At 40.3% G+C, this 15,878-nt stretch overlaps 1 protein-coding gene across 2 annotated transcripts; it reads right to left on the reverse strand.

Moving 5' to 3' along the window:
* Window positions 1–4,735: 4,735 nt before the first annotated feature.
* Window positions 4,736–11,826, reverse strand: HSP90AA1 (heat shock protein 90 alpha family class A member 1). Of its 2 annotated transcripts, none has more exons than XM_014052525.2 (11): window positions 11,678–11,826; window positions 10,357–10,515; window positions 9,903–10,269; window positions 9,428–9,561; window positions 8,774–9,082; window positions 8,302–8,467; window positions 7,755–7,945; window positions 7,528–7,675; window positions 6,772–7,040; window positions 5,524–5,857; window positions 4,736–5,433 (listed from the first exon to the last, which is right to left on the reverse strand). In XM_014052525.2, the coding sequence occupies exons 2-11, from the start codon at window positions 10,513–10,515 to the stop codon at window positions 5,324–5,326; spliced, it is 2,187 nt and encodes a 728-aa protein (XP_013908000.1). In that variant the 5' UTR covers window positions 11,678–11,826; the 3' UTR covers window positions 4,736–5,323. The 2 variants fall into 2 exon arrangements, with proteins under 2 accessions (XP_013908000.1, XP_087582668.1); XM_087726542.1 differs by having other exon boundaries at window positions 8,774–9,078; window positions 9,424–9,561.
* Between the last annotated feature and the right edge of the window lie 4,052 nt (window positions 11,827–15,878).

Raw genomic sequence — 15,878 nt, forward strand, 5'->3', positions numbered from 1 at the left:
TGGCTCATTTCCTTTGCCTGTACTATATCTACCCTACTGGCCAAATCCGATAGCATGGCAAATGAAGTCAAATATACATGTCCCAGAACAATGTTGCAGGATCAAATCTGGGTGGATCACTGGGACCAGAGGTTTAGTCTTCCAAGTTTTCAGACTTAGGAGATCTGCTTTATCACCAGTTTATCAAGTACATAGGAGGTGAGGACTTGGGAGCACAAGGAAGCAACAGCCAATGAATTAATAGCTGGCCAACAATAACTAAATCAATCAATAACTCCCAATCAATAACTAAAAAGCCACACACAACCAGGCACCGTATCCATGCCGCATACAGTATAGCCTAAAGTACATACTCCGCTAGAGAAAGATTCCTTGAGGATGGGCTCCAGCATGAGACAAAAGCTTGGAAGACTAAACCTTTCAATTCATAGTATCCCAATTTCTAGCTTGGTGTCTTTATCACTATACTAAACTGGATCTTTGCCAGATAAAATATTATCATACTTCAGTATGTAACACTGAATGTAACACAAATATAACAATGATTTGTTTTATAAATTTTGCAGAGCATTTTGTTTCATATATTACCAAATATATTAATACTTAAGGGGGAAATTTAAGGACAAAAAAATAAACTGTTTACCATGAATCTGTCTCCGAGTCCCTCCATGCAGTCTGGAAACTTGGTAAAATCCATTGGAGTTGAAGTCTAAACAAAATTAGGGAGGGGAAAAAACCTTGCTGAAGGATGACCTTCTACCAGATTCCCATATTCAAAGTCTACTTGTGCCTTTCTTACCCTGAAGTGGGGTTTGGAGAAGCCAAACACCTGAAAGGGGTTTTAATGTTACTCCCACATATTGTGACTCAGTACAGAGTCTGCCCAAAAGAGCTGGTTGGCCCTAAACTGGTTGTGTTTTGTAATTGTATAGAGGGGATAAAAGCAGAAAAGCTTTTCCTCTTCAGCTTTCATGGCGCCTGATCATACTGGGGGAAAGAAAGTAACTGACAACAGGGGTATTGTGAGAATGACAAGAAAAACAAGTTGGAGCAGAACTGCAGATGGAGGGAAATACAAGCACTTTCCTACTGCAGCTGCTATACTTCACTTTATGCTCTCCCAAAACTTTTTTGTGAAAAAGGTGGCTATTAAGAGTAACACCTAGTTTACACTAACACACTTTTTTTTGCAGAGAATAAATCAAATTGTCTCCCAGATGAGTTAACTAACTCATATCTATCTAATGGTAAACTAATGTATTCATATCAGAATCATTCCAACTAGAATGAGCCTACCTTTCAGTTAACTTTATTACACGCCAAATGTAAGCCAATGTATCTAACTTGCAAGACAATCAGACATCTAAATGCAAGCGAGGTATCTAACATCAAGAGAATCATTCCATGCCATGTTATAGTTGTTGCTATAACAGCATATGCTATGGAATATTCTCTATTATGACATCACTCATCAATATGAAGGTACCCTCCTAAGATTATCAGTATTTTGTAAGATTTGAAAACTATTAACAAAAATATGAAGCATGGATCAGTGCAAGGAGTTATAATTATGGCCTCTGAGTACAGTATTTCCCGCTTTCCCTAATCACTTGAGTAAGGGTTTACAATAGAAATGCAAAAATTATATAGCTGCATATTCTTAAACTGAGCCAAATTCCTTAGCTTTCTGGTTAAGACACACTAACAATTTTTTGTTAAAGTATCACTTTGATAGCTTTGAGCAGTTTACTGGAAGAATCCCAGAAGTGATTTATACAGTTGTAAATTCCTGTCATCTAGCAATGAAGCCATGTGGGAACACTTCTCATTAGGACCTCAATTAAATGTTAATATTGAACATTATTTAATAATGTTTTAATAATATAATCATAATTGTGATGATTATGGCGTACAGCTCAAATCCACCATCTCAGAAAATTAGAATATTACATGCAATCAATAAAACAAGGATTGTACATAGAACAATATCGGACCTCTGAAAAGTATAAGCATGCATATGTACTCAGTACTTGGTTTGGGCCCCTTTTGCAGCAATTAGTGCCTCAATAGAAGCTATCAGCCTGTGGCACTGCTGAGGTGTTATGGAAGACCAGGATGCTTCAATAGCGGCCTTCAGCTCTTCTGAGAGCATCTTTTGCCAAAAGCACCAAAAACTGGTTCAATGACCGTGGGATTACTGTACTTGATTGGCCTCTCCATTCTTCCTCCGTACTCTGGGTCCTTGGTTTCCAAATGAGATGCAAAAGTTGCTCTCATCAGAAAAGAGGACTTTGGACCTCTGAGCAACTGGACTTTGGATCACTGTGCTTAATTAAGACCAGGGTCAACGCAGCCGTCTACCAGGAGATTTTGGAGCATTTCATGCTTCCGTCCACAGACGAGCTTTATGGGGATGCTGACTTCATTTTCCAGCTGCCCACACTGCTAAAAGCACCAAAACCTGGTTCAATGACTGTTGGATTACTGTGCTTGATTGGCCAGGAAACTCGCCTGACCTGAACCCCATAGAGAATCTATCTATCTATTGCCAAGAGAAAGATGAGACATGAGACCGAACAATGCAGAAGAGCTGAAGGCCGCTACTGAAGCATCCTGGTCTTCCATAACACCTCAGCAGTGCCACAGGCTGATAGCTTCCATGCCATGGCGCATTGAGGCAGTAATTGCTGCAAAAGGGGCCCAAACCAAGTACTGAGTACATATGCATGCTTATACTTTTCAGAGGTCCGATATTGTTCTATGTACAATCCTTGTTTTATTGATTGCATGTAATATTCTAATTTTCTGAGATGGTGGATTTGGAGTTTTCATGAGCTGTACGCCATAATCATCACAATTATGACAAATCACGGCTTGAACTATCCTGCTTTGCATGTAATGAGTCTTATCTCATATTAGTTTCACCTTTTAAAGTTGCATTACTGAAATAAATGAACATTTGCACAATATTCTAATTTGTTGAGTTTCACCTGTATTTGATTTCTGGTCAGGGATTGGCTTGCTTTAAACTATTTCACATTTTAACTGCCAGAAAAATGGAATGCATGAATGGACTTGACATGGTAGATCTGTGACAAAGCAAAGATAAATGCACATGATGCAAAGAATTTAAATGAAACCATGTTACTTTTTTCTATTAGGATTTATAGCCAATTAGAAAAGATGCGCAAGATTGGATTTGGAAAAGCAAAGCATTTGTGTGAAGCTAGAAAAACAGCTTTATTATCCACAATGAATTGGACTATAACGATGAAACTAGCAAAAACAAAATTGGATATTTGATCACGAATATAACAGTGTGCTACCTTTATGGTAACTTTATTTACTGAAATTGGTAAAAATGGCTTGATATCTGGAATTTACAACTGAAAAGGGTTGAATATGGGAAATGAATTGTGATGTAGGCCTGCTGGGGGTGAAATATGTAAGCTGCTATAACATTTTATCTATCTTGCTCTTTCTCAATTTCATTTATTTTTCATGCTAAACCTTTTGTTAAAAATTCTACAGTAGAATACTGTCATAATGCGTAGCCAGCGGTTGTCCTGGCGCTACCAGCTTTCATGTAAACAGAAAAGGATTCAAGTCCTGCCAGTAACCAGTTCTGTTGACTACTTTGCCAAATTTTGTACAGTAGGTACATGAACTACACGAAACACATTTTAGAAGAGCAAAAAAGAAGTCAGGAATCTGTTAGTACCTTATAGTGAATCTATAAATCTAAATAAAATTTTATTTTGGAAAATAAAGCACAGCAACTTATTCATACTGGCTACTGCAAGGTTGAATTCAGATTTGAGTCCAGGACCGAAGAAAAAAGGTGGTGGTGGTGAAAGGGAATCAGGTTTGTTCTGTTATATCTAAGCATTTTGAACTCACCCACCTCCCAAGTACCATACTTTTCTATTGTGATCAGATCCTCACTTGTACCCTTTAGATTATAGCTATCCCTATCATACAATAGCTCTTACATGGATCAATAAAAAATAACTTAAGACCATTGAATTATTAGAACTTTATAATGCCTTGGTAAGACCACACTTGGAATAATGAATCGTTCTGGTTGTCAGTTTGGTTGCCAATATAAAAATGATGTTGAAACTCTGAGAGAGTGCAAAGAACAACAGTAAGGGGACTGGTGGCTGAAACATATGAAGAATGGTTGCAGAAATTGGATATGCCAAGTCTTCTGAAAAGAAAAACTAGCAGTGTTCCAAAATCTAAGGGGTTGCCACAAAGAACAACCTCTTCTCCAAAGCAACTGAAGGCAATGGATGGAAACTAATCAAGGAGAGAAGCACCCATGAATTAAATAATTTCCCGAGAGAACAATTAATCAGTAGAACAACTTACTTTCAGAAGTTGTGGGTACTAAATCACTGGAGGTTTTGAAGAGACTGGACAGCAATTTGTTTGAAATGATATTGGGATCTCCTGCTTGAGCAGGAGGTTGGATTAGAAGACCTTCAAGGTCCCTTCCAACTCAGTTTTTCTTAAATAAAACCAGTGTGGATTTACCATACTGCCTGTGTGTTTTGAGGTACCAGAAGTATTTTTTGAATATTTTCCTGATTTTTTAAGGAAGCAAATTCTGAAGATTCCTGTACAAGTTATTATCTTCTACTCTTATTTTAAATGTGATGCTGTTAGTTAGCCCTAATTAAAAAAAACACTAGTTATTAAATACGTAAATAAATTAGTCATTTGTCTCAAGTTCATTTTGAACATTTTTATTTTTAGGTAGTTCCAGAGTAGAACCATACATGCAAAACTGCATTAGACACAATAGATTTACAGTAGATTCTATTCTATGTTAAGTGTGGAATTTAGAATCTTTTTTTTTACAGTATAAAAAACTAAACATCAACAGTTTGGAATTCTGATTTTAAATATTCCACAATATTCAGTTCCAAATACCTAGTTGCCAGGTACTGTCTGATACAGGTGTTCAATTGTGTAACTTCAGAGACTTAACCATAACATTTGCAGAACTGGATTTCCCACTTACTCCTTTTCTGTCCACCAGCACAAAATCCTGCCATAAACTACCCAAATATTTATTTGCCAATGTACAGGGTTATATATCAAGAAAGGACATTCCCTCAATGGCATCCCACATTACCTAAAAAAGCAAATGTAACAAAAATAAAAGAATAACATCTTCAAAAAATAAATATAAAGAGGGAATGCAGACAAGTGTCATGAATTTTTCAGCAGGTTAACATTCATAATATACAAAACATAACTTATTCAAAGCCAAGGGCAAAGGGAATATCCACATTTCTTTCAGATAAATGGGTATTTAATCCACTTCTTCCATACGTGAAGTGTCATCATCTCCTTCCAGTGGTGGCATCTCTTCGGTAACTGCTGGGCTTGTTTCTTCTGTAGTAGCATCATCTTCATCTATGCCTGTATAAAGTGAACACAATTATTATTTTCCCCATAGAAGTATCTCCCTAATAAGAAAACACATCCTAATTAAAACACATCCTAACTTACCCAAACCAAGTTTTATCATTCTATAGATACGGTTGGCATGTGTCTGTGGGTCCTCTAGACTGAAGCCGGAAGACAAAAGTGCAGTCTCGTACAGAAGAATGACCAGATCTTTCACCGACTTGTCATTCTTGTCTGCTTCTGCCTTCTGTCTCAGTGTTTCAATGATAGAGTGGTCAGGATTTATCTCCAAATGTTTCTTTGCAGCCATGTAACCCATTGTGGAGTTGTCCCTGAGAGCCTGGGCTTTCATGATCCTCTCCATATTTGCAGTCCAGCCATATGTACTGGTTACAATGCAGCATGGAGAAGTAACCAGTCGGTTGGAAACTACAACCTAAAAGAATTAAGAGTATTTAAATCAGAGAAAAGCCCAATCACTATAGAAAGCTACAATTATTTCATTTCCTTTTTTTAAAAAAGCTACCGTTCGGAGTAAGAGACACACCAAGGTTTTGAAGAGGCAAATTTTTGAAAAAGTAGGTAAGTAGATAGAGGGGGATAGAGAGAATAGTTAGGTAGGTAGATAAAGGGACAGAGAGAAATAGAGAAATACAGTAGGTAGGTAGGAAGAGAGTTGTGTAGGTAGGTAGGTAGAGGGATAGAGAAATAGATATATAAATACAGTAGATAGGTAGGTAGGTAGATGTTTCCAGGTGTATTTATCCATGTGCTAGAGAAGGAAATCACTGACTTTGTTTCTGCTGGCATAGCACTTGATCAATGTAATTCTCATCAACCAGTTAAAGAGCTTTGTGGGGGGGGGGGGGGGATTTTTTCCTCCCACTATGCAAACCTTCCCAAAAGTGCCAGTATTTTTCAAAGACAGACCTCCCCCCCCCAAATAAAAGGCATGAATAGCGGGCAGGGGGAGGCTTGCAGAGTGCTCCTGGAGGGGTGGGGCAAAAAGGATTATTTCTGCCCTCCCCAGCTCCCAGGTGCTCTCTGAAAGCCTTCATAAGGCTATGCACAGCCATTTTGATGAAGGGGACAGGGCTTCAGGAGGCAAAAAAATGCTATATTCGATGTGTAAGACACACTCAGATTTTCAGCCTGTTTTTAAAAATGTGCATCTTATACTCTAAAAAATACGGCATTTCAATTTTGAAGAAAAACCCAAACCCTCAGTTGCTACTTGACTAACCCGTATAGCATACTGAACTTGTCAAAGATTGCATGTTGTTTTATAAAAGGGCTGTCAGCAAAAACTTCTATTTGCTTGGGGGGAGGGGGGGGCTTAAATATGCATACCTTCTCTACTTTCTTTTCAAGTATATCTTTCATGATCTTGCAGAGACTTTCAAACTTTGCTTTCTTCTCCTCCTGTTTCTTTTTCTCTTCTTCGTCTTCAGGAAGCTCCAGACCTTCTTTTGTTACTGACACCAAAGTCTTCCCCTCAAATTCTTTCAACTGTTGTACACAATATTCATCAATAGGTTCAATCATATAGATTACTTCCAAGCCATGTTTACGAAGTCGCTCCACAAATGCAGAATTAGCCACCTGATCTTTTGTTTCACCTAAAAGAAAAATGTACCTTCAAGCAAAGTTCAATAGAATTTTAACCAATTTATGGTATCAACTTTTTATATGAATCTGCCCAACAACTATAACCATGGTTAACTTAAGTGGAGACACAATCAAGAATGAAGTTCTACAAGAGCTGTGGCAGTGCAGTGGTTAGAATGCAGTACCGCAGGTTAACTCTGCTCACTACCAGGAGTTTGATTCTCACCAGTTCAAGATTGACTCAGCCTTCCATCCTTCTGAGATGGGATCTAGAATGTTGGCGGCAATATGCCAACTCTTTTAACCACTTAGAGAGGGCTATAAAGCAGTATATAAGTAGTTGCTAAGTATGACTGTTCATGATCTTACTTCAACTTTCCTTTGCTTTAAAAACTTACCAATATTTTTTCATCGTAATGACAAATAGTTGCTAAATGAAACATAATGTCAACATTATGATCCCAATCAGTAGAAACCAGATGATCTGAAGGTACTCACCAGTAATGTAGTACACATGCTTCTGATTTTCCTTCATCCGAGTGCAGTAATCCTTTAGTGATACCATCTCATCCCCAGAGGCAGAAGTGTAGTATCTTAATAACTCTGACAATTTCTTGCGGTTTTGGGAATCTTCATGAATGCCAAGCTATAAGAAAGTTCCAGTTTTGTAAGCTGCATGCAAACGTTTATGGCAAAATTGAAATAAGTATTTCAAACCAACAAACCTTAATATTTTTGGAAAACTGCTCATAGAACTTCTTGTAATTTTCTTTATCTTCTGCCAGCTCAGTGAAGAGTTCTAAACATTTCTTGACCAAATTCTTTCGAATCACTTTCAGGATTTTGCTCTGCTGAAGCATTTCACGTGAGATATTCAGAGGCAAGTCTTCTGAATCAACAACACCTCTCATGAAGTCTGCAAATAAGATGAAATTATAACCATGTTTTTATTTCTCAAGGTTAAGGTTTGTAAGGTAATTTTAAAAACTCACTAATGAGCTTAAATTGGAACAAGTTTTCCATAATAATAAAATGCAAGTTTCCCTTTTAGAAAACCCTGCCTTCATTCCATTACCTTGTCAATAGTGTTATGCTTTTCCCTTCTAGAAAGAGAATACTGACTCAATTTAAGTTTTGTGTGATTTTTTTCAAATAGCTGCTGCGCTTAACTAGATTAACTATGATCTGACAGCCCCCTACCTTAAGCACAAAGAGTAACTATTTTCGACCTTGTAGCAACCTGCAACTTTTAACAGATAAAGAACTACTTACTCAAATATTCAGGGATTAACTCTTCACAATTATCCATGATAAACACTCTGCGTACATATAACTTGATGTTATTCTTTTTCTTTCTGTTTTCAAATAAGTCAAAAGGTGCACGCCTTGGAACAAACAAGAGTGCTCTGAATTCAAGCTGTCCTTCCACAGAGAAGTGCTGCAACATTAAGGAAATTAATTAGCAAAAATCTGGCATAGAATATAAATTATAAAATAAAATTTATATCAAAGGAAAGATTTGAATTTTACAGTAATAGTATCGGATGGCAAATGTTCTCCTAAATTTAAACAATTGGGACTATTTCCATATTATTTTTAAGTGTTTACTTACAAAAAGGGTCAAAATATTTTAAACACAAGCCACTTTATATTTTGATATACTACCAGTTTTGTCAGTTTGAGTTTCACTTAAAATTCATGTAAAGAACAAATAGTCCATTCCCAAAAGAATCAATAATCTTACTTTGACTGCTAAGTGATCTTCCCAGTCATTAGTCAGACTCTTGTAGAATTCACCATATTCCTCATTTGTAATATCATCTGGGTTTCTGGTCCAAATGGGTTTGGTCTTGTTCAGCTCTTCTTCGTCAATGTACTTCTCCTTGATTTTCTTCTTCTTCTTCTTGTCTCCATCCTTCTTTTCTTCTTCCTCATCAGAACCAACATCTTCAATCTCTGGTTTATCTTCGGGCTTTTCTTCTTTTTCTTCTTTCTCCTCCTCTTTTTCTTCTGCCTCATCATCACTCACCTCTTTGTCACGCTCCTTTTCTACCTAAATTAAGCATATAAAACAGAAAAAGGTGAGCCTGGTAGAGCAAATTGAAGAAACAATTCTCTGAAAGATTTATCTACTGATAAATGTAAGCAAGGCAAAATTATGCATAATCTCCAGGACAATCCTTTATTCATATTAAATGCTTACTATATCACATTATGATTTTAATTTGCTTCTAGTTTTGCTAATGTAACTAAATGTAGCACAGTTGTCAAATTGCTCCAAGTATATTGTATATTGACCCCTATGCAGTTAAATTTAAAATTATCATTATCACCAGAGCAATTCATTTAGGTAAATACAAAGATTCAGATACTATTTTATTGAGAACAAGTTACTCACAAAAAGTGTTATTGGATAGCCAATGAACTGGGAATGTTTCTTGACTATTTCCTTAATTCGTCTTTCTTCCAAGTATTCAGTCTGGTCTTCTTTCAGATGCAGAATAACCTTTGTACCACGACCTAGAGGCTCACCTGTAAAATAAATTATTTTTAATTACTGTTGCATAAAAAGATCCATAAAACAAGGGATCAATTAAAATAAATGAACATTACTGGTTCAAGACATACACTAATCTAGATTATGGCAAAAATATCTGGTCTTTAATGCTGCATTATTCATAGCACTAGTCTTTTCTTATATACAGTAAGGTTTCCTGTTAGATTTAAGCAATTATTGTAGGTTTTAGTAACACATTATTTTATTTCCCCATTACTTCTCTCACTGATTTCAATCCTGATCTGACAGTTGCAGTTTGGATTTTCCCCAATATTAATCCTTAAAAATTAGTCATTTATTGTAATTGGACTCTTACCATTGTCCAATCTGACAGTGAATGATCCACCAGCTGAAGATTCCCAGGCATACTGTTCATCATCATTGTGTTTGGCGATCACTGTCACTTTCTCAGCCACCAAGTATGCAGAATAGAAGCCAACACCAAATTGGCCAATCATAGAAATATCTGCTCCAGCCTGCAAGGCCTCCATAAAAGCCTTGGTGCCAGACTTGGCAATGGTACCCAGGTTATTTATTAAGTCAGCTTTGGTCATCCCAATGCCAGTATCCACAAGGGTTAGGGTACGGTCTTGTTTGTTAGGAATAAGACTTATTTTCAACTCCTTTCCAGAATCCAATTTGCTTGGGTCTGTCAAACTTTCATACCGGATTTTGTCAAGAGCCTGCAAAATATCAGATAGCAATTGAGTAAAATAAAATAATATAATAATAATGGAATTATTTTCTAGAACCTTAGAAATTGCACTTACATCAGAAGAATTAGAGATCAATTCCCTGAGAAAAATTTCCTTGTTGGAGTAAAAGGTATTGATAATCAGTGACATTAATTGAGCAATTTCTGCCTGAAAGGCAAAGGTCTCCACCTCCTCCTCCATTGGTTGATCCTGTGTCTGTACTTCCTCTGGCATCTGTCAAAAAAGGAAAGCAAAAATTGATTTTCTAACAGATTAACGTATTGCATTGCATAACTGAAATATATTATTTCTCATATAGATTTAAAAGCAGTTAAAATAGTTTCAACAGTGGGGGAAAATCTAGTTTCAGTACCCTCTTCCATTAAGATGAAGCATGTGCGTTGAGCATACTATTAAGCTTATGGCTGTTGAACTCAAAACATTTGGGCAGAGAAGACATGGAACAAGTTTCATTTTACAAGTTACTGGCAGGGTGGGAGTGTTTATGCTGGAAATGGCACAAAAAACGAGAGAGGAAAAAAAAAGGACTGCTACATGCCAGTCACTATAGGGAAATGTCCGGTCCCTTGGTTTCACCCACCCACGAAGTAAGCTGAACGCTCAGGCGAGAAGTCTCGAGGATTCCACAGCCAACCTTTGCGCCACCTGCCGGCGGCCGAGACAAATGAGTAAGAATTCTAGAAATTACTAGAGTCTTCTTGCTTCCACACATCCGTTTGCTCTCCCCCCCCTTCCATTCCCTCCCCCCCCCCACGCGCCACCAGGAGCCAATTCTCTCGTCGACGCGGAGGTTGGTCGGTTGCGCGCCGCCGAACTCAGGAGAGCGGCTCTTCTCCCCTCTCTCGCCCGCCTCCCTTCTTCCCCACGACAGCCGCTTTCCTGGCCTCCCGCCTCCTTTCCCGGCCGAGAACATTCGGCGTCCTCCCCACCCCATCCACCCCCAGACGGCCATGCAAGCGCTTCCATTCATTCCTCCGTCTCACATTGCTTCTCCTCGTTCATCCGACCCCTTCGCTTCCTCTGAAAGCCAATCTTGTGGGGAAAGCAGCAAGGTCGCCCCTCTTGCCCGTGTCCCCCCCCTTTTAAAGTAACTTAAGTCTTTCCCGCAGAGCGACCGCTTCGTTCCTTCTCCCATCCTCCCCAACCCGTCGTCGCTACCGTGAGGCGTGCGGGCCAAACCGGCCGCTCCGTCTGGCCTTTTAGGTCTCGCTGTTCGGTCTCCGTCGGGCTCAAAGTAAACCCGGCGTCCTTGGGGCTCTCGCCGCCCCTTACTCTCTCACCCCGGCCCTCTTGAGGGAAAGGCAGCTCTACTTTATGAGGGGGGGAACCCATGAGTTTGAGCGTCCGTCTCCGTTGCAAGCGACCGCGTCCTCACCTTGACGGCGGTAAATCACCAGCTGCACAACCGTTCGCCGAAGGAATCCGCGCCTCTCTAACTCTTCAAGAGCTGCACTGCGCGGAGCCCCCGCCTCCCGCACGCCTTATATACTCGCGCCGCCGCCTCTTTCCAGAACCATCGGGAACCTTCACTGACAGAGAAGGGAGGGGGGCGGAGAGAAGGGCGGTCCTTCTTCCGAACTTTCTCCAACGAAAGAAGGGGGAGGGGCCAAACGAAAAAGTGGGTGGGGAAGGGCCTCGGTGACAGCTTTACGTACAACGTCAGTTCTTAAGTCTTTATGCGCGAGGGACCCCGCGCTCCCTATACTGGACAGTCAAAGTGAGGCGCATTCTCCTCCTCACGATTTAGTATGCACCGGTCTACCACGCGATCTAGGCGTGCGACTGCTTTGTTTTTTTTCCCTCGCTGCCGTTCTTAGGGTGCTTGGAAAAAAACAGCGCATGCGCGAGTGCTAACCGCTTGCGTTCTCTATGCCGGCTCCCTTGCCATTGGCGCCTATTCAAGGCGGGAGGCTTGGGGGAAGGAAACTCGGCAAGCTGACATAATTACATCATCACCGCTGCTCAGATCAATCTCGCAGGCCCCGCCCACTCCCCCCACCCCCAGCTTGGGGCGGGGGAGGAAGGATGAAACTTTCTTTTTCCCAAGATTTAGATTTGTTTATTTATAGGCCGCCCTTTTCCCTGAGGGGACTCAGGGCGGCTTACAATCAAAAAAGGAAGGGGAGTGTAGGACAATACGAAAAAAGAAATGTGCACAAAGTAAATTAGATAATAAAACTCAACATTCACTCAGCATTCGGGAGGGGCGAAATAAGATTATCCCCAGGCCTGACGGGTTAGCCAGTTCTTGAGGGCTGTGCGGAAGGCCTGGACGGTGGTGAGGGTACGAATCTCCACGGGGAGATTGTTCCATAGTGTCGGAGCCGCAACAGAGAAGGCTCTCCTCCGAGTAGTCGCCAGTCGGCACTGACTGGCGGATGGAATACGGAGGAGGCCAACTCTATGCGATCTGATGGGACGCAGGGAGGTAATTGGCAGAAGACCTTCCCTTCTAGAAGTGGCGGGAAAGGATTGACGTTTCCTTTCTCCCCACCCACCTTCAGATCCCTCTAGAATTGTCTAGTAGAATTGGCTGCTGTGAAGCCGTGGTGGCGTTTTTCCCAGCAATGGAATGCAACTTGAACATTAGCCTTTTCTTTTAAGTGTGCGGCTTGGCTTGGGTGTTACTTTCTCCAGCCAAATCGATTGCCCTAAACTTCCATCATTTACTTAGGAAAGAGTACAATTAGTCCTCGACTTACAGCAGTTCATTTAGTGACCGTTCAAAGTTACAATGGTGCTGGAAAAAATGATCATTTTTCACACAACCTTTGCGGCATCCCCATAGTCATGTGATTTACTTACAAATACTTGACAACTGGTTCATATTTATGACAGCTGCAGTGTCCTGGGGTCATGAGATCACTTTTTAGCAATAGCAATACCAATACCAATAGCAGTTAGACTTATATACCGCTTCATAGGGCTTTCAGCCCTCTCTAAGCGGTTTACAGAGTCAGCATATTGCCCTTACAGTCTGGGTCCTCATTTCACCCACCTCGGAAGGATGGAAGGCTGAGTCAACCTTGAACCTTGAGATTAGAACCGCTGAACTGCAGATAACAGTCAGCTGAAGTGGCCTGCAGTACTGCACCCTAACCACTGCGCCACTCTGATCACTTTTTGTGACCTTCTGACAAGAGAAGTCAATGGGAAAGCCAGATTTGCTTAACAACGGTGTTACTAATTTAACAACTACAGTGATTCACTTAACAAAGTGGCAAGAAAAGTGGTAAAATTGGGCAAAGCTCACTTAACAAATTTCTCACTTAGCAACATAAATTCTGGGTTCAATTGTCCTAAATGGAGGACTGCCTGTAATCCATGGTTTTGTCCAAACGGGATAGAGAAACAGATTGAGAAAAGCTACTCTAGAGAGTTTTCTTAACCTGGCATGGTGGGAGTTTTTACCTGGCCTTTAAGGCTTCATTGTTAACTTTTTAATACAGGTGATATTAGCATTTTTAGCAAGGCATCTGTGCTTTGTTTTGAAGTTTAGGAAACCACGATTTTATTAGTCAAAACCTTTAATGTGCAAAAACTAACCTATTTATATAGGGAATATATTCTGGAGTCTTAGGATTGCAAGTGTTAAAGAAACACATTTGGATGGGAAAAGAGGAAATGCAACATATTTTAAAGGTGTTTTTTTTTCCTCATATCTAATCAATGTCTTTTGTTATTTAATTTGTTGCTTTGACACATTGTTACCTGAAAATAATGCACAAATACACATGTATATGCATCATTTGTTTCTGTATGCTATATAAAACTTGACCTCTCTTAATAAAATGCTTTTTGCTTTACCCGAAGAACTCCTGGTTTGTATTGGGAGGCATGCAGGTGGGAAAGCCACTTTGCAAAGATAATGTTTCTCAAATTCAAGGACTGGGTTCTTTCCAGCTGTATGCTACTCCAGTACCCAAGTTTTAAAGGCAACAGGACAGCCACTGAATGTCTGATGCCTACTATGGGGTCATTATGAGAGATAAGCATTCCACACTTCATGACCTTTGCTGTTGAATATAGTTGACTAAACAATTTCAATAATAATAGAACTAAGGATGATTTAAATTTACTTTACCTCACCCATGGACTGGGAATAAACTGAAAATAATGACATGTGGACACAGCAGAATGAATAAGTTGCCAGGGTGTATTTGAATTCCCATTGAAATGTTAAAAGGGAAAAATTCACACTCACCCTTAAATAAAGTTCAGCTGTTGCCAGAAAGAAAGACATAGGTATCTTGTAAATTGCTTCAGTTTTCTCCCAACAATAAGGATCAGAGAACTATAGCTTATTTGATTGTTATTTTCTCAATCTAATTTTCTCCACAAATTAGCTACATGGGTGAGGTTTGAATAGCATTTTAAAACAAGGTTGGTTGTGTTATTCGTTGTTATTGAACATGGTCATTGAGTTTTATATCTAGTTTGCCTTTCCTTTTTTAAGGTTGCACCTTCATCAAGCTCTTACATTTTTAGGGCAGCACACAACTGTCCCAAAAGAGACTACGTCAAATCTTATCTAGCTTTTTAACTTTATTTGCATGAAAACTCACTTTCTTATATTTGTACAATACACTGAAAACTATTCACACAGACTGGGTTCAAGCGAGATTAGACCTGGCCAGTTTACAATTCAATGTGTTGTTGAACCTCAATTCAGGAAGACCAAAAACAATGCAAATCAACGAGTGAATGGATGATGTATAGTTGCTCCGAACACCCAGCTACTGCATCACAGAGAGAATTCAAGTACCGTAAGTAGTGAGGTATCTGTTTACAATTTCTAAGCAGCACCTTAGGCTCAGTTTTGGTCACAGAGAGTGTTAAGTACTTTGAATATGTTTAGTACCTTGTGTTAGATTGGCAAGAAATAGCAAGCGAAACGCACGAGTGAGTTTCAGCACTTTTTATTGTAAGAGTAAGTGACTGTGCTCTGCTGGCTGGGCTGCCGGAGCTCACCTTCTAAGGAGCTCCGGCAGACCAGCCGGCCAATGACAGTTGTTTAAACTTCCCGGGGTTGGGCAACCAATCCCCGGTGAGCATGTGAAAACACGTAAATTTAACAACGTCCATCCGTACGTAACACTCCTCCCCTCCTAGAATGAACAATGTCCAATCCCCAGCCTACGTAGGTGATGTAGTCTTTCAGGTAGGCGGGACGCGCCGGTCGCCTACTTGACCTGCACAGATCACTTTTCCCTGGGAGCTCAGCCGGTGCAGTCGAGCCTGCTGTTCCTCTGGCTGCCAGGAAAGGAACCTTCTGGAGCTCCTCAGCCCGTGAGTCGAGCTCCGGTCTGGTTCCTTCGGCTCTGGAGACGCCATTTATTTGCAGGACGGCTTTATCGCAGCTACATGTTCGCGGCTCAGGTTGGACAGTCGTCCCTCGATCTCTTGGCTTGGTGGGGCCGGTTCCCGCCCGTCTGCTTCCCATGTGGCAGTTGAGCATGCCGCGCGGGGTGGAGACCTGGGGTTCTTTGGGAGTTGTTCTGAACTGGCAGGTGCAGTCCAATTACCCTGGTTCCTTGGTTCAATGTCCCCCAGGCAGTGTCGGAGCTGGTCAATAT

This window comes from Thamnophis sirtalis, unplaced genomic scaffold (genome assembly GCF_051295495.1).
Source record: "Thamnophis sirtalis isolate CommonGarterSnake01/CBP01778 unplaced genomic scaffold, rThaSir2_p1.2 scaffold_1, whole genome shotgun sequence".
In the NCBI taxonomy this organism is placed as follows: Eukaryota; Metazoa; Chordata; class Lepidosauria; order Squamata; family Natricidae; genus Thamnophis; species Thamnophis sirtalis.